The 20555-nt window shown below is 43.9% G+C and overlaps 1 protein-coding gene across 2 annotated transcripts in view; it reads left to right on the top strand.

Moving 5' to 3' along the window:
• OCA2 (OCA2 melanosomal transmembrane protein) overlaps positions 1-20555 on the top strand; it is a 342859-nt gene that overhangs the window by 52887 nt on the left and 269417 nt on the right. For both annotated transcript variants that reach the window (XM_026447197.1, XM_026447196.1), the window contains exons 3-4: positions 12981-13079; positions 17379-17564. In XM_026447197.1, coding sequence (XP_026302982.1) covers positions 12981-13079; positions 17379-17564 — 285 coding nt within the window. The remainder of the gene's footprint in view (positions 1-12980; positions 13080-17378; positions 17565-20555) is intronic.

Below are 20555 nucleotides of genomic sequence, written 5' to 3'. Positions count from 1 at the left end.
GAAAAGTAGGTTACAGAGCAAGGAATATTACTAGGGACAAAGAAGGCCAGGCCATAATGATACCGGGGCCAAGTGATCAGAAAGACATAATTCACAGTGCGTATGGACTTAGTAACACAGCTGCAAAATACACGAAGCAAAAACTGATAGAACACAAGAAAGAATCATAGTTAGGGATTTAAATACCCCCTTCTCATTAATTGATAGAACAAATAGAAAATCCTGTAAAGCCATGACTTGTTCAGATGCCTGTTGCACGTGGCAGGGAGAATTGCCATCTGCAGAGAAATCTGCTGTTATTCACTATGGTGAGTCTCCGGGCTGTGTATGTGTCAGGTCCATGCCTGCCACTGGGACAAGAATCTCCTGGACAAGCATCCTGGACGAGTATCCAGGAAGGCTAGTGGGTTTTGAAGAAGAGCTTAGGAAATATACCTAACCAGTGAGTCACTGGCAGGTTCTAGTAGGAACATGAGCTAGGGACAATCTGCCAGCTGCTTCATGCGTGCTTTGCCACCTACTATCATTTCAGAGAATGCCCTTCAATGTTTCATTGATTTCAAACTAGATATTGGTTAGAATAATGTTTTAAACATATACTTCCCCTTTTTTATGTGGGATATCACTGTTGAGCAAGTTGTACGCATACACATATATAATATGAAAAATGTTAACACCAGTTGTAAAATGGTCTTTCAGAGAGCTGTCTACTCTGGCAAAATGGAATGAGTTCAGGCTTCATCCAATAACATATGGAGGTACTGTCTGCCCATCTGTGTTCCTGTTGACATTGCTCAATGTTTTCCTTTCCAGGACTCAAGCATTCATTGGTCTTTCTGTGAAAGTATGGCTATTAGGAAAAGATACAGCTTTTAACTCGCAGCCTGCAAACCATTCATTAACATGAAGAACCTTATCTTTCTTCCTTGAAAAGCATAGCCCATGTGGTTTGTTTTGGGAGAAGTATACTTCTGGGTTTTGTGCAATAAAAATGATTTATCTCTTCAATAACCAGCCCCGTCACAAGCCTATCTAATGTTAATAATTAATTTTGGGGCTTTCCAGCTAACTGGAGTGAATGTTGGTCTGTTTTCTTCCCTCGGGTTTTTTCTGCCTGAAAACAATTCTTCCAGTACTGATTTCTTTGCTCACGGGGCTGAGATTTGAAAACTTGCTTAATTACACGGCAGTGGTTCTCTAAAAACAGGAGGCTTTCACATTCCATCCATTTGCTTTGAAAAGGAAGGATTGCATCCTTACGTCTGAGAAATTACTTAAGCCCAAGGATTGAATGTTCTGTTTCACTACCTGTATGCAAGCCCCAGAAAAAATGGGCACCAATCTTCTTTATTGTGATTTCTGGACATTTACTGAGCGATCACCAGTTTCACAGCAAGCTGGATAGAAACAGCCGTGCATGTTTGGCTTTATTTCTGATATGTCTACTTCTTGTGTCTCACTGGGCTTGGGCACTGCCCTACCATCTCTACCATCTCTCCCTCTGTCTATTGAATTGTAAACTTCAAAAATCGTACCGCTTGGCCCACTAGCTGTTTAAACTACTTTCTTTAGGGGAAAGGACAATTCAAATTAGACCTTAAATACACATGATGTTCTTACATCCAAGTAATCCTAAAATTGCTCCTGTAAATATTTCTCAGTGAGTACCTCCCCAGGCTTTGGGGCATATGATTATACTTTTTGCCAATTATTAATATCCATTTATATTCAACATTTCTTGTGGTAACTGCCCTTACAAATTCTCTGGAAGCATTTTTAAAACAGTCTGTAGACATTCTCTTAAAAATATTAATTTGCACCATCTGTAATGAAACTAGTTATTCAAACATAACATCAACCCTAACTATTTTCCAATTAGGGGGCACTGCTAGGATTGGTGGAGTATAAATGAATAAAATTTTCTTATGTTGGCAGAAAGTGAAAAAACTTTTTCACTTGTAAAGACTGCATTCTTTTAATCTCTTTTTCTACTACTATTAATATATAACGTACAGGGCATCATGGCTTGGCAATTCATTGGAAACTTTAATATTTCTGTTAATACTCACTTTCCCTCCAAGTTCCTTAATTTTTAGAAAGTTATTTATTTATTTATTTATTTATTTACTTACTTATTTACTTTGAGACAGAGTCGCACTGTGTGACCCAGGCTGGAGTGCAGTGGTACAATCTTGGCTCACTGCAAGCTCCATGTCCTGGGTTCAAGTGATTCTCCTGCCTCAGCCTCCCGAGTAGCTGAGCCACCATGCCCAGCTAATTTTTTTGGTATTTTTAGTAGAGATGGGGTTTCGCCATGTTGGCCAGGCTGGTCTTGAACTCCTGGCCTCAAGTGATCCACCCACCTTGGCCTCCTAAAGTGCTGGGATTACAGGCATGAGCCACCGTGCCCGGCCAGAAGGCATTTTTAAAATTAGAGTTTCATTTCATAGAATAACTAGAAATGATAAGTATAAATGATTAGTTTTCATCTTGTATTTCAGGGTTTCAGTACAGTCTTTCATCCCGTCATTTCTTGAATTCCTATTTTCTATCTATCTCTGTATCATTTATTTACTGTGCAAAGTTCTCATTTTTGAGTTGATAAGTTCATTCTTCCTTTAAAAATAGCATGTAATATTTTATCTACACTAAATAATATATGTAACACATGGATAAATTAGGAAGTTTAGTTTTTACAAACCCCTGTGTGCTCACCAACCAACTGGCTCCTCTTTTACCCCATCTCTTTGCTTCCCAACATGGAGATTACTCTCTGGAATTGTGTGTTTAAAATTCCTCTATGTGTATGCATGCCTCTCTCTCTCTTATTTCACACTCTCTTTCTATCTAAAACCAAATACATTTATCCTAAACAATGTATTCCTCAGTGTTGCTTGGTTTGGAGCTTTATAAAAATTGCATCATGTATGTATTCTTCTTTTTCTTCATGCAACATTATGTTTCTAAGATTTATTCATATTGATTTGTTTAGCTGTAGTTCATTTATTTCCACTACTGTGCAAAATTCCATTGTGTGACTATACCATTGTGTGTTGATTTTGTATTTTTCAGCTATGCTGAATTTATTAATCCTAATGGTTTTAAAAAATGGAATCTTTAGCGTTTTCTACACATAAAGTTGTATCATCTGTAAATAGAGATGATTCTACTTCTTTCTTTCCAATTTGAATGCCTTTCATTTATTTTTCTTTCCTAATTGTTCTGGCTAGAACTTGCAATACTACATTGAGTGAAAGTAGCAAAACAGGCATCCTTGTCTTTTTCTTAATCATAAGGGAAAAACTTTCAGTCTTTCACCATTCAGTATGATGTTGGCTGTGGGTTCTTCATAAGCAGTCTATTATGTTGTGATATTTTCCTTCTATTCCTAGTTTGCTGAGGATGTGCATGTTTTTTTTTATTTCATCATGAAAGGGTGTTGAACTTTGTCAAATGTTATTTTCTGCATCAATTGAATTAATCATGCTTTTTTTTTCTTTACTGTGTTAATGTGTATTTCATGGATTGATTTTCCTATTTTAAGCCATCTCAGCATTCCAGGAATAAATCCCACTTGATCATGGTGTATAATACTTTTAATGTGCTCCTGAGCTTGATTTGCTTAGCATTCAGTATTTCGTTGAGGATTTTTGCATCAGTATTCACCAGGAATATTGGTTTGTAGTTTTCTTTTCTTACAGTGTCTTTGTCTGGCTTTGGTGTCAGGGTAATGCTGGCCTCATAGAATGAGTTAGGAAGTTAGGCCTCATGGAATGAGTTCCCCTCCTTTTCAATTTTCTGGAAGAGTCTGAGAAGAATTGGTGTTAATTTTTCTTTAAATGTTTGGTAGAAAGCACCAGTAAATCTATCTCATCCAGGGTTTTTCTTTGTTGGGAAGTTTTTGATTAACGATTCAATCTTTTTACTGGTTGTAGGTCTATAAAAATTTTTCATTTCTCCATGATTCAGTCTTGGTAGATTGTGTGTACTCAGAAATTTGTCCATTTCATCTAGGTTATCCAATTTTGAGGCATACAGTTGTTCATAGTATTTTCTTATAATACTTTTTATTTTAAAAAATTGGTAGTCATGTCCCTGATTTCATTTCTGATTTTAGTAATTTGAGTTTTTCCTTAGTCAGTCTAGCTAAAGATCTGTCAATTTTGTTAACCTCTTCAAAAAACCAACTTTTGGTCTCATTAATTTTCTCTATTTTAAAAATTCACTACAGATCTATTCTCTAATATTTATTATTTCTGTTAGCTTTTGAGTTTAGTTTGTTCTTCTTTTTCAAGTTCCTTATAGTGTAAAATTAGGTTGCTACTTTGAGATCTTTCTTCTTTTTTAATGTTGGCATTTACAGCTATAAATTTCCCTTTTAGAACTGCTTTCACTGCACCATACAAGTTTTGATGTGTTATGTTTCATTTTCATTTGTCTCAAGGTATTATATTAGTTTGCTAGAATTGCCATCACAAAATGCCAGACTGTGTGACTTAAACAACAGAAGTTCATTTTCTCACTGTTCTTCAGGCTAGAAGTCCACGGTCAAGGCACTGGTATGGTTGGTTTCTTCTGAGTCTTGACTCCTCGGCATGTGATGGCCCCACTCTTCCTTCCTCTTCACATGGTTCTGTCTGTGCATGTGTGCTCCTGGTGTCTCTTTGTGTGTTTGAATTTCCCCTTCTTTTTTTTTTTTTGAGATGGAGTCTCTCTCTGTCACCCAGGCTGGAGTGCAGTGGCACAATCTCGGCTCACTGCAACCTCCGCCTCTTGAGTTCAAGCAGTTCCCCTGTCTCAGCCTCCCGAGTAGCTGGGATTAGAGGCACCTGCCACCACACCCGGCTATCTTTTTATTTTTAGCAGACACAGGGTTTCACCATGTTGGCCAGGCTGATCTTGAACTTCTGACCTCATGATCCACCTGCCTCAGCCTCCCAAAATGCTGGGATCACAGGTGAGCCACCATGCCTGACCAAATTTCATCTTCTTATAAGGACACCAGTCAGATTGGGTTTAGATCCATCCTAATGGCTTCATTTTAACTTAATCATTTCCTTAAAGACCTAATCTGCAAACACATTCACACATTGTGAGGTACTAGGGGTTAGGGCTTCAACATATGAATTTCAAAGGTACACAGTTCTGCCCATAACAGGTGTCTTCTAATTCCTCCTTTGATGGATTGGTTAAGAGTACGTTGTTTAATTTCCACATTTTGGTGAATTTTCCAGTTTTCCTTCTGTTACTGATTTCCAGTTCATTCCTATTATGATTGGAAAAGATATTTTGTATTACTTCAAACTTTAAAAAATTATTAAAACTTATTTTGTGACCTGTGGTCTATCCTGGAAAATGTTTCATGTGCACATTAGATAGAAGTGTATTCTGCTATTGTTGGGTGGAGTGTTTTGTGTATGTCTGTTAGGTCCAATTGGTTTATAATGTTGTTCAAGTCTTCTGTTTCATTATTGATCTTCTGTCTGGCTATACTATCCATTATTAACAGTGGAGTGTTGAAGTCTTCAACCATTATGGTAGAGCGAGTTTTCCCTTCTGTTCTGTCAGTGTTTGCATCATATATTTTGGAGCGCTAATGTTTGGTGCATATTATTTGTAGTTGTAGCTTTTTGGTGAATTGACTCTTTTATCATTATATTTTTCTTTGCCTCTTGTAACAGTTTTTGTCTTAAAGTCTATTTTGTCTTATATCAAGATAGCCACCCTAATTCTCTTTTGGTTACTACTTGCATTGAAATATCTTTTCTTATCCTTTCACTTTCAACCTATTTGTGTCTTTTGATCTACAGTAAATCTCTTGTAGACAGCATAGAATTGAACTGTGTGTATGTGTGTGTGTGTTTTAAAATCCATTCTGCCACTCTTTGCCTTTGGATTGGAGAGCTTCGTCCATTTACACTGGTTTTGTTTAGTGATGTATCAACGTTTTGCCAACTGGCTTTGTGCTGGGTCAATTCTTCATAGTTGGCTGGGTGTGCCTTGAGCCCAGAGACCGGCATGAGGTGAGTGCTTACAGTCTTCTCAGATGTTTGCTGAGCATGCATCTTGCTTGATCATGTTTGTGTTTTTTTTTTTCAATTCTTCAGTATACTTTTCAATATCTTAATTTCCCAAAGAGTCTCATTCAAACTTCTCCTTGGTGCCTTAAATGGACTGTGGTCTATCTTTGCCCACAGTCTCTTTCCTGAGAAGTCTGTGAATCTGTGCTCTCCCTGTTCTGTGACTATCTCCTGAATATGTGTGCATACGGCCACTATGCAAAGCTGTGCTGAACTTTGCACTGTATTTTTTCTGTGTTATGTTACACTTAAAGGGCTGACCTTGCTCATACAGAATGATGCCAGACTCCCAGAGGCTCTGACTATACATGGGTGAGGAATCATAGTCTCCTTCCAAGTCTTCTGAAAAAATTGCCCATGAGAGCTGGCAGCTTCCCCACTCATGTTTCTTCCTCATATCTGCTTTCTGTCCATGGGAAACATGTTTGTCTGTGTTCTGTGTCGTTGCTTTTGGGGTAAACCTAGCTTTACCACTGCCTGCTAGTTTCCTTTTTCCTTCTGGAAAGGTAGCTTGGGTCAGTGAAGCTAGGGTGAAAACAGGCCACAAACAAGAGTCCCTATCAGAGAGAGGGATAGAGAAAGAGAGGAGAAGAGAGGAGAGAGAAGAGAGTACCTAGGGATACAGAAAGAGAAAGAGAGAAGGGAGGAGATAGGGATAGAGAAAGAGAGAGAGAGAAAGAGACAGGTGAAACCTTGCTAGTCAGCCTTCTGGGCAGAGGGGGCTACAGGAGGGCTGGGCTCTGCTGGCTTGCTGTGGCTCCCCATGACTGCTGCTCCATGCAGAGTACATCTGTAGAGAGGGCACCATGCCTGGCACAGTCCTCAGGCTGGGATATGTTGCCTCCTGGTGGGAGGGAAGGGCTGGGGGATGGCATAGGGTGCTTGACATATCTTGGCCCTGCCCTCAGCAGCTGGGAGCTTATCCTGAGTTCCATTTGCTCCTTTTAAAATGGGGATAGTATTACCTACCTTCAGGGTTATCATGATAACAAAGGTGATAGCTTCAGCAAGAGCCTAACACAGAATGTACTCACTTAAATGACCATTAATACTCATCAAATGAAATAATAATATGGTGGGGAAAAGGCCTTTTCTCTACGGGATACTTCAGAGATACTGTCAAGTAATCGGGACAAAGACAGTGAAGGGCCCCAAATAGAAGGCCTAATCCCTCTTCTGCTGTCTGCAGCCTGTCTCTTACCTTGGGAGATACTTCCCATGAGGGGCCCCTCCTGGCCACTGCTGCACAGGCTGTTACAGAGGAGGCCTCATTGCTCAGCTTGGTTTTCCCACAGCTGATCTCCAGTGTCACCGACCACTGGGGTCCTTCCCGTTTCAGACCTCCGGACCTGGGTGTTGAGGCACCACCAGCTGCCTTCCTGCCCTCTGACTTCTGCTTGATTTATTTTGGTCCCACTCCCAGTCTGGCCCTCTTTTGATTTCTCTTGATCCCACTCCCAGGCTGGTCCCACTCCCAGCAGCTCTTCTACAGGGCTCTGCATGGCTGATGCCATCTGCCATCTGTCACCTGCCCTCTCTCCTGAGCCCTTGGCTCTCGACTTTCCTGCCTGCTCTGTGGTCTTCCTGACTGGTGCCTGGGAAAGAGCCTGCCTATGACTTGAGCAGAGCATCCCTTGGAGAGTCTGTGGATGTGAATTTGGTCATGCACAGGTGAAGGCAGTGAAAGCATTTTGCATTCCTTGTTACTGGCTCTGCATCATCTTGTCAAGCAGAACTGACTTCAGCAATGGCTGCATAAATGGTCCTATGTGGCAGGGGGCCTAAAAAAGACTGAGGGCAAACCTTTTCCTCCACCCCTGGTACCCCAATCACCACCTCCCCAGACTGTCGTTTGCACTAACCATTGTCTCTTTTTTGGCCTTTAAAAATGTAAATTCTCTTGAAAGTGTTCATATATTAGGTATTCAATATTTTCAACATTTTTAGCTCTTTTTTTTTTTGTCAATACGATGATATAAGCATCATAGGACTGTTAAGTGTTTTGATTTAGAAAGAACTAAGGGGTCTAGGGATGAGGAAACTGTTGAAGAAGAGGGCAGAAGAGGCAGAAGCGTGCGCAAGAAACTGTTTCCATCGCACAGTCTGGCATGAACCTGTCTTGTTAATAATCGTGGTAGTAAGGGTTCTTGGCAGTGGTGGATCTGCCTCAGCCCCATCAGTTCTGGCTGCTTAAAACTTACTGTTCGAGGATTTTAAACATGGCTAATACCCAGGACTGGTGGAGATGGGGATTTGTTCCTGCCTGTAACTGAAACGTGGAGTAATGGGGATAGGCTCTCTTCCAGCAAGAGGACCATGGGCACCAGGAAACTTCTTGATCCAGTGACCTCACTTCTAGGAATCTATCCTAAGGAAATAATTAAAGGCACACACAAAGACTTATCTACCAGAACTCACATAGTGTTTGTTATTTATCCAGGTAAAAAACCAGAAATCCCCTAAATTTCCATCAACAGACAGATGGTCAGGCTTAATTTGATGATCCAAGTAATGGAATATGATGGCTGACATTAAAATCACTTTGTAGAAGAATAGCTATTATTTGATAAGCTGTGAAATGCTAATGAGATAGCTGAGCTGAACGATTAGAGGACAGAGCAATTTGCATATGTGAATATATATGTGTGAATGTGTGTCTCTGCACTCATATGTATGAATCTGACCTAAAAGTATTCATTTACATGTAGGAAAAAAAACATTGAAAGGAAATTCTCTAAATGTTAACATAGGATATCTCTGAATTATAGAATTATGTACAAGTGCAGTTGTTTTATGTGTTATCTTCTGTAATTTCCTTTAAAATAAGTATAAATGTATAGACAGATATGGATTTTGTAAATGTATATACAGAGTTTGTTGAGACATGGGGGAAATCAGACAATGTGGAAATTAGTAAAACTAGACAGTGCCCTGACTTAGAGTAAAGTCAGAAAAACGTCAATGCGGTTTCTTTTTTCGGAAGAGGAAAAGTCAGGAATAATATAGATCGCATCAATATTTTCTACCTTATTGAAGTCAAAAGGAGAAAAAATTGGGCTTTCAGCTTTGTGGACTGCCATTTTTATTTTCAGCCTCTGGAAAATGTTTTTGGGCAATCCTGAATCTTCTCTACATGTGATCTGTGAGCTCTCTGGGTCACAGGCCAGGGATTCTATCAAGTAACAGGGCCCCAGGGCCTCCTTGGTGCTTCCCCTATTTGCAGAGAGGAGTGGATTTGGAACATTGAAAATGGTATCTGGGTGGTGGTAAGTTTACATTGGAATGGCCCAAAGTCTCTTTAGGAAATTTCCTGGTGAAGCTCATTTTACTTTTGGATTTTTAGAAATATAATTACATAAAAAAGCTCAGAAACGATTACCTATATGCTTAACTACAATTATAAAATACTTTGTGCACACCAAGTGCATAAATGTAAATGTTAAACAGTAATAAAAATCAGCCAGATATGGCCACCACAGAGAAGATAAAATAGACTTTGGATTTTTCCCCATTTCTAATTTTCCTTCTTAGTGGCAAGAAGGTAAATCCTCCACACTGCGTGACGTGGTGCTTCACTGCGCGACGTGGTGCTGCCGTGGGCTTTTTTGAGGCCCCGTGGGTCATGCTTCACCGCGCGACGTGGTGCTGCCGTGGGCTCTTTTGAGACCCCGTGGGTCATGCTTCACTGCACGACGTGGTGCTGCCGTGGGCTTTTTTGAGGCCCCGTGGGTCATGCTTTCCAAGGAGCAATAGTGCCTCCACCCTCCTGAGCACTGTCCTCTCTTCAGAGGGTCAATATTGAGTCTATAAACATTATTGATTTAATGATTTAGGAGACTTGTTTTGAGTTAAAAAGCCAATTTAATGCAAATAAGCTATGATTGCTAGGTTTTAATCCATTCATTATTAAGTATGTGTGTATGTATTTTTGTGATAGGATCTTGGTCTATTGCCTCGGCTGGAGTGCAGTAGCACAATCTCAGCTCATTGCAGGTTTGACCTCTCAGGCTCAAGCAATCACACCTTCACAAGCCTTCCCAGTAGGACTACGGGCGTGCACCACCACGCCTGGCTAATTATTTTTTTGTTTTTTGAGACAGAGTCTCGCTCTGCCGCCCAGGCTGGAGTGCAGTGGCCGGATCTCAGCTCACTGCAAGCTCCGCCTCCCAGGTTTACGCCATTCTCCTGCCTCAGCCTCCCGAGTAGCTGGGACTACAGGCACCCACCACCTCGCCCGGCTAGTTTTTTGTATTTTTTAGTAGAGACGGGGTTTCACCGTGTTAGCCAGGATGGTCTCGATCTCCTGACCTCGTGATCCGCCCGTCTCGGCCTCCCAAAGTGCTGGGATTACAGGCTTGAGCCACCGCGCCCGGCCTGAATTTTTTTTAAAGACAGGGTTTTGCCATGTTGCTCAGGCTTGTGGTGAACTCCTAGGCTCAGGCAATCCACCTGCCTTGACCTCCCAAAGTGCTGAGATTACATGTGTGAGCCACTGTGCCCAGCTCATTATTGAGTATTTATTAAGAACTTACTTTGAACTGGGTGCCACTTACAGTACCAAATAAAACAAGATGAAAACATGGCAGCCATTCTTAAAGAGCTCACAGTCTAATGAACCTCAGTGAACCAATATCCACAATCTATCTTTATGTTTTCCATTTACATCTCCTTAGTTAATGTAAGAAAACCAAGGGTTTTTGTTTCTTTTTTAAAGTGAGAGGGTCTCCTCCAGGCTGGAGTGCAGTGGCTCCATCATAGCTCACTGCACCGTTGAACTCCTGGGCTCAAGTGAGCCTCCCACCTCAGTCTTCCAAGTAGCTAGGACTACAAGTGTGCACCACTACGCCCAGATAATTTTTTATTATTTTTACTTTCCTTAGAGATGGGGTCTTGCTATGTTGCCCAGGCTGGTCTTGAACTCATGGCCTCAATCGATCCTCCCACCTTGCTGGGATTACAGGTTTGAACCACCATGTTTGGCCTTGTTTTCTTTTAACCTACATTGCATGACTGAGAAAATGGAAGCTCAGGGTTGTTAAATAATGTGAGGAAGGTCACCGTCTCCATAACGCTCGGCTCTCCTAGACTACCCCAGGGAGCATCAGAAAACATCTGGTTGTTTGGTCCACTCACTAGGACATTTTCTAAACATATCTAGGGGGTTACAGTTACAGATTTATAGTAATGGGAAACAGGGTTGGGAGGATCTCAACTGTACGCCAGTTTGAGCAGCTAAAAGTATGCTAATTATTAAATTTCTTGGGCAGAGAGATTCTTCATCTCTCTACCTTCATTTGTCAAAGTTAAAGCACCTACTTTATAATTCTGTCTCCTGCCATGCTGACCTCTACCGGCCATTAAACCTCTGAGGAGAGTCCTCAGTACCTGTGTTCTCCATGGGAAGTGGCCCAGTGATAATTCTGTCTCCTGCCATGCTGACCTCTACCGGCCATTAAACCTCTGAGGAGAGTCCTCCGTACCTGTGTTCTCCATGGGAAGTGGCCCCAGTGCTGCCCACAGATGGCGCCCAGTGGATACTCACTGGTCCCAGACAGACACCTTTTCTGACTTCCCAGAGACATGGTGCTGGTGTTAGACACAACTCAGGGGCCCATGTTTTACTCATCCACAGGAGTCTTATTGTCGATCTCACAGGTGAATGCTTGAATGAGAAAGAAGCAAGCAAAAATATTTTTCTTAAAATTTCTTCCATTGTGCATTTGTGATCGGAAAGAATTACTGTTATTTCCCCAGGTAAATGTTTCATAGCATCTACAGCATCTCTACCTGGCCTGGGATCCTGTAAGAAAGGCAATGCATCAGCCTATAAAATGACATATTCTCAGTGATCAGGAACGAAAATTGTTCCTGCAACTTCTCATGGAAAGCTGGTTGTCTTCTAACATCAAGTGTCTTTTAATGAGGGTGACCATACATGCTGGTGGACTTAGTTGTGGCTGTGCAGTTACTTCCCGTTCAACAAGCTCCTGATTTGAATGATACATTTACGGTGGTCCTTCCATATGGCAGGCCAGCCAGTGTGGTGGAGGACCACCTGCCCAGTGCGAACCTGTGCTTTGCTTCCGTTGTGGCTGCTGACCTTGGAGAGCTTGCCATTCTGGTTGTCTCATTCCAACCCCTTGGTCCTGACTTCTGCTGATCGGTCTTCCAGTGGCAGCCGTTAGTGTATTTTAAATGTGAGTTTCTTGTTATTTTAGCAAACAGAATTTTTTGCCTTAAAAAAGGGCCAACGAGGCTCTGAATTTTTTTTTTTTTGACAAGGAGTCTTGCTCTGTCGCCCAGGCTGGTGTGCAGCTGTGTGATCTCGGCTCACTGCAACCTCCGCCTCCCGGGTTCAAGCAGTTCTCTGCCTCCGCCTCCAGAGTAGCTGGGATTACAGGTGCTCACCACTACACTTGGCTAAATTTTTTTTTTTGTATGTTTAGTAGAGGCGGGGTTTTACCACATTGGCCAGGCTGGTCTTGGACTCCTGACCTTGTGATTCACCCACCTCAGTTTCACAAAGTGCTGGGATTACAGGCGTGAGCCACCGTGTCCCGCCCTCTGAATGTTTTTCTTGAGGAGAAGCTCTGCATGAAATAGCAAAGGTGGCCTGAATCTCCTGCTAATGCAAAAGTGAGCCTAAAAGTGTCATCCCGTAGTATTTGGTCTCCTGTGCGAGTTTCTGCTGTGCATTTTCAATTGAGTTGGGGAGGAGAGGTATTTCTTATGGTGTCTTCTAAAACTTCAGCCTTTTACAATTCAGACGGACCCTTAGGCAAATTTCCTTGTAAGATTTTTCACTGAATCTTGGGCACATTCTTGAATCTAGCACCCAAGTGCTGGGAACACATTCGTTATTTCTGTGTTGGTGATTGTTTCCTTCCTTGTCTCTTTCAGGTCTCACTCTCCTTTGCCCCAGATGTCCAGCTCCAGGTCTAAAGATTCCTGCTTTACAGAAAACACTCCTTTGCTGAGGAATTCCTTACAAGAGAAAGGGTGAGATATTTCCCCCGTAATATGAAAGTAAGAGCTTCCGAGCATTGTACTTGGCACGTATGCTGGAGAACTTCTTGAGATATGAATTTTTACTGGATGTGTTTAACCTCTGCCAGATCCTTGACAATTTATTGTAGTAGATGTTCATGATTCGGGTGGTTATATTCTGTGGATATTAATTTCCAGATGGCCTTGAGCATAACCCTGCAGCAATTGCACAGCACACACACACACTCATGCATGCACAAAGCTCTGATGCATTGTCTCACCAGGCTGGGGTTTCTCAGCTAGGGGTGAGGTTGGCATTGTCTGGAGACATTTTTGGTTGTCACACTGAGGGCTGAGATGCTTCTGGCATCTAAGGGTAGAAGCCAGGGATGCTGCCAAACATTCTGCAATGCACAGGACAGCCCCCACCACAAAGAACTATCCAGCACAAATGTCAGTAGTGATGAAGTTGAGAAACCCTGTATATGTGTTGCACAAGAAAACTCAATTTCCTGCAAACTTACAGGTCCTTTTTGGACACAAATCAGGGTGGTTCTGGAATTGCCTGAGCAGAGCTGACCTAGAGGGTAAGTTACAGATGCTTCCTTCTGGGGTGAAGGGCCTTGGGCCAGGCCTGCAGCCTCATCTTCTTTTCTTTCTGCAAACAAACTGCCAGAAGCCTGAGCCACCTGCTCCATGTTTCCTGGGTCCTTGCACATCACAAACTTGGTGACATTGTCCCTGTCAATCTGAAATAATAAAAAAGATCAGAACCCAGTTTAAAATTATTTATTCAAGCACAAAGCTGAGGATAGCCATTTGGGAAACATAGGATCCAAAGCAATGGGATCAGTGCTCCAAAACTGAAAAGTTAAGGTCTTATTCTTATCCATATAGGCAGAAAACAAAGAAATGTAGAAGGACTACATTTCCCATACATGGCTGGTTTATGAGTTACAGCAGTTTGATTAGTTACAGCTTTGCCCCCCTCCAATTCCAAAGAGTATATTTGACGTTCCATGTTAGACATGTGATAGTCATGAGGTCTTTGTGTGAGAGAAGAAAGAAGGAAGTTAATCTATCACTGAAGATCAACAGTGAAGAGGGAAGGGGTCTTCCCTGGTGCCCGTTCGTCTTTTACAACACTTTACAAAACAACGTAGGTAAGGAAAAAGGCAAACCTAGAATCAGAGAAAAGAAGGCCACAGCTGCCTCTTAGGTGACTCATCCCATAATCACATTCTTTTTTTTTTTTTTTTTGAGACAGAGTCTTGCTCTGTTGCCCGGGCTGGAGTGCAGTGGCCGGATCTCAGCTCACTGCAAGCTCCGCCTCCTGGGTTTAGGCCATTCTCCTGTCTCAGCCTCCCAAGTAGCTGGGACTACAGGCGCCCGCCACCTCGCCTGGCTAGTTTTGTTTTGTAGTTTTCAGTAGAGACAGGGTTTCACCGTGTTAGCCAGGATGGTCTCGATCTCCTGACCTCGTGATCCGCCCGTCTCGGCCTCCCAAAGTGCTGGGATTACAGGCTTGAGCCACCGCGCCCGGCCATCACATTCTTTAAGACTCAAAATAATTAAAAGTTTCAACAGCTTTGATTGTGAATCACCTATTTGCACATCATGGATTCTCCTTTCCCTGCCCACCGATGGTGTGTACCTGCATTGACCGGCAGGCTGTTGTGTCTCCTTCACTCACTTCTGAGCTTCCAAGGAGCTGCCTCCTCTCTCCCCAGCCCAGTCTGCAGCCAGGGCAGGGGGCCGGCCTTCACACTTTAGGTGGGGCTTGCACGCCATGTGCAATCCTGTCCTCAGCCTCCAAATACTCCTGCTCACAGGATTTGGATGGGATGCAGCCATCTGGATTTATTACTTCTCAGTGCAGGGATGATTTGTTCACAGGAAGCCCTTGACTAGAGGAAACTCCTTCCCTCTGTCTCTCCAGGGCAGTCAGTCCTACTCCTGTCAAGAGCATTCAGATGTCACTTCCTTTGAGAACCCTTGGTTGTTTCTGCCCCACCCACCAAGAGTCAGTGCTTCTCCTGCGCTCTCAAACACTGCATTCATGCCCTTACTTCCAGACTGGCCTGTGTGCTATCTATGGTTATGTCAGCCCGCCTGTGCCCTCTTCATCGTGCATCCTGGCACCTGGCCCAGTCCCTGCCACCAGCCCCTCCGTGACTGGATGGGTAAGGAGTGTAAGCTGAGGCATTTCCACTGACCCAGCTGCTTCAAGCTTCTGTACTGGGGGATAACTTAATTATGCCCCATTGCTCCTGATTAATAACTTAAGACAAAGACTTCACACACCTATTCCCTTAACGCTTTCTGTTGAATTACTTGGTCAATTGTGAAGGCCTGCGACATTTTAGAATTTGCAGTTCATTGGAAAACTGTTAATGTGTAAGCATTTTTCCTGGCACGCGGAGCACAGACACGTCCTGGGAGGCTGAGCTGGGCCTCACGTCCCAAAAACCATTTCAAGGGAGTAGAACATGCGTCAGCTTTGCTTACAAAATGTATTCTTTTTCTCTTTTTGCATGAAGCTAATTAAGGTATTGGTAGTAGGAATGTCTTTTTCATATTTTACTTTTATCAACTTTATTTTGTTGCAGTTTTAATCTGATCAAATGGCTTATTAGGATAATATCCATTGATTTACATATTTTCAGAAGTATTCTTTTAAGGGTGTTGAGAGCAGGAATGTGTGGTACAAAGGTCAGAGCATGCCCTGTATCTGCACTGACAACTGGTAGCCATTCTTCACAGATGGTTATTTAAATTTAAATTAATTTACATTAAACATTCACTTCTTCAGTTGCACTAGCCGCACTTCAAGTGACCAACAGCACATGTGGCTGCCATCCTGGACGGGGAAGTGAACATTTCTATCACCACAGAAAGTTCTATTGCACAGCACTGCTCTAGAAAGCAGTGACATTAACTTGCTTTCCTCTTTTTTTTGTGTGTTCCAATTTTGTGACAGTTGTGTTTTTTTCAGCAGTGGGTGTGATATTATTTCTCACACACCTGAGCATTTTCCAGTCACAAAATTGATTGGATTATCAACTATTTTCAAAGTCATGTGTTATCTTGTTACACATTGGTTATACACAGCCTAATTGGTGTCTCTGGGCTGCTGCTTCTGAATATTTTTCCTTGTGAACCACTTCTAAAGCAGTCGTAAGTGTTCAGGAGTATCACAATGCCCCATTGAGCTGGCTCCATTCCAGTCTATCACAGATCGCATCTGTTAACGTCAGTATTGTGATCCCAAGAATATTCTATGTGATACATGAACATTCTGGCTTTTGGTACAACCTTTTAAGAGTCAAGTGCATCTAAACTGAAGGAATTGATCAGAAGGTCAGGGATTCAACCAAAAGGAATTGGAGGCTCTGTACAGTGGCTCATGACTATACATCCCAGCACTTCGGGAGGCCAAGGCAGTCAGATCACTTGAGGTCAGGAGTTTGAGACTAGCTTGGCCAACATGAGGAAACCCCATTTCTACTAAAAATACAAAAATTAGCCGGATGTGGTGGCGTGTGCCTGTAATTCTAGCTACTGGGGAGGCTGAGGTAGGAGAATTCGCTTGAACCTGGGAGGCAGAGGTTGCAGTCGGCTGAAATTGCATCACTGCACTCCAGCCTGGGTGACAGAGCAAGACTCTGTCTCAAAAAAAACAAAACAAAACAACAACAACAAAAATTCCAAAAGTAAACGGATGTGTTTTCAAGTAATTCTGAGAAAAGTTTATGATTCCCGTTGAGACATCTAGATATAGGCCCCATTCTTGGCCTGTCTAGTTAGATACTAATGTTCCCTCTTCCTGCTCCTGCTTCTGTGGATGTTGTGTGGGAAGCCAGGTAGGCCACCTTCCCTACAGCTCCACTGCAGAAAGAGATCTACACAGAGGAGGAAAAACTGACACCACTCACCCTGGACAAGTCTCACACATCTAGGTATTGACTACTGGATCATGTGCAGTGAAAAATCAAACACTGAAATCGGCGGGAACTGGTCTGAGCCAGAAACAGCTTTCTTGGAAAGTCCCAAACTCAAAAAAAGCTGGTTTCTTGAAGGCCCACAATTCATTTTGAAGACTTTAGTGACTCCAGGAAATTTCCTTTGACCTAAGTGTTCTGTGAGGTCACAAAAAAGCTATTCCCACCAGTATGTGAGCGGGCCACTGTCAGTGGTCCTTTGAAAGACCAGGGTGATTCGGTGCCATTTCACACAGTCAGGACTCCGGAAAGCTTGCTTTGCAGCCATTACTATTTCAGGAGAAATAGCCACACCTCTCTTGCTTTCCAGGTCACGGTGCAAACCTGTTTACCACCCAGAGTTCACTGCTGAAGAGTCTTGGGAAGACGGCTCTGCTGATTGGGAGCGAAGGTACCTGCTGAGCAGGGAGGTGTCGGGTCTGTCTGCGTCTGCCTCCTCCGAGAAGGGGGACCTTCCGGACAGCCCGCACGTCCGGCTCCGTCTTTCCAAGCTCAGGTAGGCAGACGTGGGGTGCCCACCCTGGCAGCAGCGGTGGCCGCACATCGCGTCCTGCGTGCCCCCTCCATCTTTCAAACCAGCAGGGTGAAGAAGAGGATGAGTTTTGTCCATCTGGCCAGGCTGTACTTTTCCTTCAAGGTGATTTATTTTCACCCGGGCCTGGGGAGACATTTAAGGCGGCCTGCAAATCATGCAGGCCTGAGAGGACAAACCTAAATGATTGACACAGTACACTCCTCTCCTTCCTGCTGGTGGGGTTGGGGTCTTCATGGCCATTAGGTTTGCAAATAGGATCTGTTTGCTTCAGGGGTCCCATGGCGTTTGGAAGTTGATACACCTTTGCAGTTACTGAGGAAGGAGTGGGTCTGGCTCAGCGCACAGCCTGAGGGGTGCGGTTCCCTCCTGTGCTGTGGGCCCCAGAAACCCTGTGAAGGCTGGAAACATTTTAGAACTTACGATCCGTTGGAAAACCATTAACGTGTAAGCCTTTGTCTTGGGCACACGGAGCACAAAGCCACGCTTGCGGAAGCGGAGCTGCATCGAGAAAGTGGATGGTGCGCATGCGCATGCGTATGGGCGGCCTGGTGGGGCGGGGATGCGCATGCGCAGGGGGAGGCGGGCGTGGGAGTCGGGGTACGCGTGCGGGTGCAGGCCTGGGCGCGCATGCGCGGGAGGCCCAGGATACGCGGACCGTAGCGCTCTCAGCTTGCCGGCTTGTTTATCTACTGGGTTTCCTCCTATGCGCCAGTTCATGTGAAAGGGTTCTTTTGAGAGGGACGTGTTTGAAAGCATCATTTCCGGGACAGAACAAGGTTTGGGAGCCAGGACCTGTGGGCTTCCATTCTGGATCCGCCCTGACGTCGCTGAGTGCCCGTGGCAGGGCCTGGCCTGGCCCCGCGACTGTACCCTGTCGCGCTTGCCCTCCTGGCGCTGTGGCATCTCGCGGGCCTTCACTAAGATAGTAAGTGTGAAAGCCCTAGATAGGTGAAAAAACACTACTCAGTCATCAAATATTAGCGTCTCCGTGTGTCTGTGCGTGGGGACCCGTCTTTTCTGAAGATGCTCGCGGTTGGTTGGAAGTGTACCCGCCTGCACCCTCCAAATGCACCTCCCGGGGTGCGAAGAGGCCCGCCTCAGACTCCCCCCGGTACGTGGGGGAGCCGCTATCCTATACAAATTCCCAGCAATCCTGGGAGGTTCACGGAGGGTACCTGGAGGAGGGTAAGGCTTTTGCCCAAGGCCACACTGAGCCAAGCCAAGGGGCAGAGATTCCATCCTAGATCCCTCACTCCGCTGCTTGACCTGGAGCTGTCTCTTCTCACTGTGACTCCCAACCGCATGTAGCTTCTTCCTGATGACAGGGGGCTCAGCACCCACTCAGCCCCCCTCGTGGGTGCAGTAAACATTTGGCCAGTGAATCTGCTATGAGATGATGTGAGTTGGGTGAAATTGTGTAAGTGGAGTTCTGGCGCCATGGGTCAACAAGATGGCAAACCCTGACAGTGTTCACGCCTTTTCCCAGCTGAATGGGTAACCACTCCCGAGGATGCCGTGTCCTCAGCTGTCCCACAACAGGGAAAAATAGAATCAAGTACATTTGAGACTTCTGCATTCAGTGCTTGTTTTATCTTCTCTGATTCATGGAATATTTGCCTTTGAGCTTGCCACTGAACTAAAAGACGTTAGCGCCATTTTTTATAACATGTCTAAAAAGTACCATGCGTGATCAGTGAAGAATCTTGTAAAAAACCTTTTATTTTGGGTTGTCAGCTCTGCTGCAGATGTCAGTTATGTAGAAAGAAATTTGTATTTAGAATAGCTCAATTAATGCTTCGTGCTTTAAAAAGAAATGTCATTTTGATTCCTATTTAAGTAGGAGCTGTTGAATCATAATTGGGAAGCGTGAACTGATTATTCATCAAATTCATTAAATCTAAGAGAATGCAAAACAAGATTTTACCATTTTCAAAGGATCAGAAAGAAGGTTTTCAAAGACAGATGAAACTTAACTAAGTGAGGAGAGTATTAAAAAGATGTTCCAACATGGAGTTTCTTACTTCATTCTACACACATACATCAAGCATGGGCTATGTACCAGCATCCTTCCCTGTGTGGGGACAAAGCAGAAATGCTCTAGTGCCTGCCTTCACGGAACAGCTGGTGGGAAAGCACAGCCTGGACTGGGCGGTGATGGTGCCATTGGGCGATGGGGTCTGGCTGCTGAGTGAACAGAGATGGGCATGATGGGAGGACCCCATCGCCAGGGAGGGTCCTGGGAGGATGCCAGGGAGCATCCTGGCAGGGCAAAGGCCCTGTGGTCCTGTCTGGGTGCAGCAAGGATGTTGGTGGAACAGAAGGGCAGCAGAGTGCAGGCCAGCAGAGTGCAGGCCAGGTCCCGGTTCATGTAGGGCCTGGGTGTCATGGTTAAGAAATGGATAATGCTGAGGAGGCCAGAATGGCTTTGAAAGTCCTTGGTAGGGGCTGAGTGTGTGGCTTAATGGTTAATTAAGTTATTGCCTAAGGAATTCTTTTTTTTTTTTTTTTTTTTTTTTTTGAGACGGAGTCTCACTCTGTCGCCCAGGCTGGAGTGCAGTGGCTGGATCTCAGCTCACTGCAAGTTCCGCCTCCTGGGTTTACGCCATTGTCTTGCCTCAGCCTCCTGAGTAGCTGGGACTACATGTGCCCGCCACCTCGCCCAGCTAATTTTTTGTATTTTTTAGTAGAGACGGGGTTTCACCGTGTTAGCCAAGATGGTCTCAATCTCCTGACCTCGTGATCCACCCGTCTCAGCCTCCTGCCTAAGGAATTCTTAAGAGACTCTGCTGGTACAACCAGTAACAGCATAACAATTTCTTCTTATTTGTTTTTGTATTTGATGATCAGTCTGTATTCCTACCTTTCAGAAAACTTAGGGGAAAATAATTGATAAATATGAATCAGAGAGACAAGATAAGGGATTCAGTTTACTTTTTTCCCAGGAAACGGGAG

The sequence above is a fragment of the Piliocolobus tephrosceles genome, chromosome 6 (assembly GCF_002776525.5).
Source record: "Piliocolobus tephrosceles isolate RC106 chromosome 6, ASM277652v3, whole genome shotgun sequence".
Classification (NCBI taxonomy): Eukaryota; Metazoa; Chordata; class Mammalia; order Primates; family Cercopithecidae; genus Piliocolobus; species Piliocolobus tephrosceles.
The sequence above is the reverse complement of the archived record's forward strand: the minus strand, read 5'-3'. Positions and strand labels throughout refer to the sequence as shown.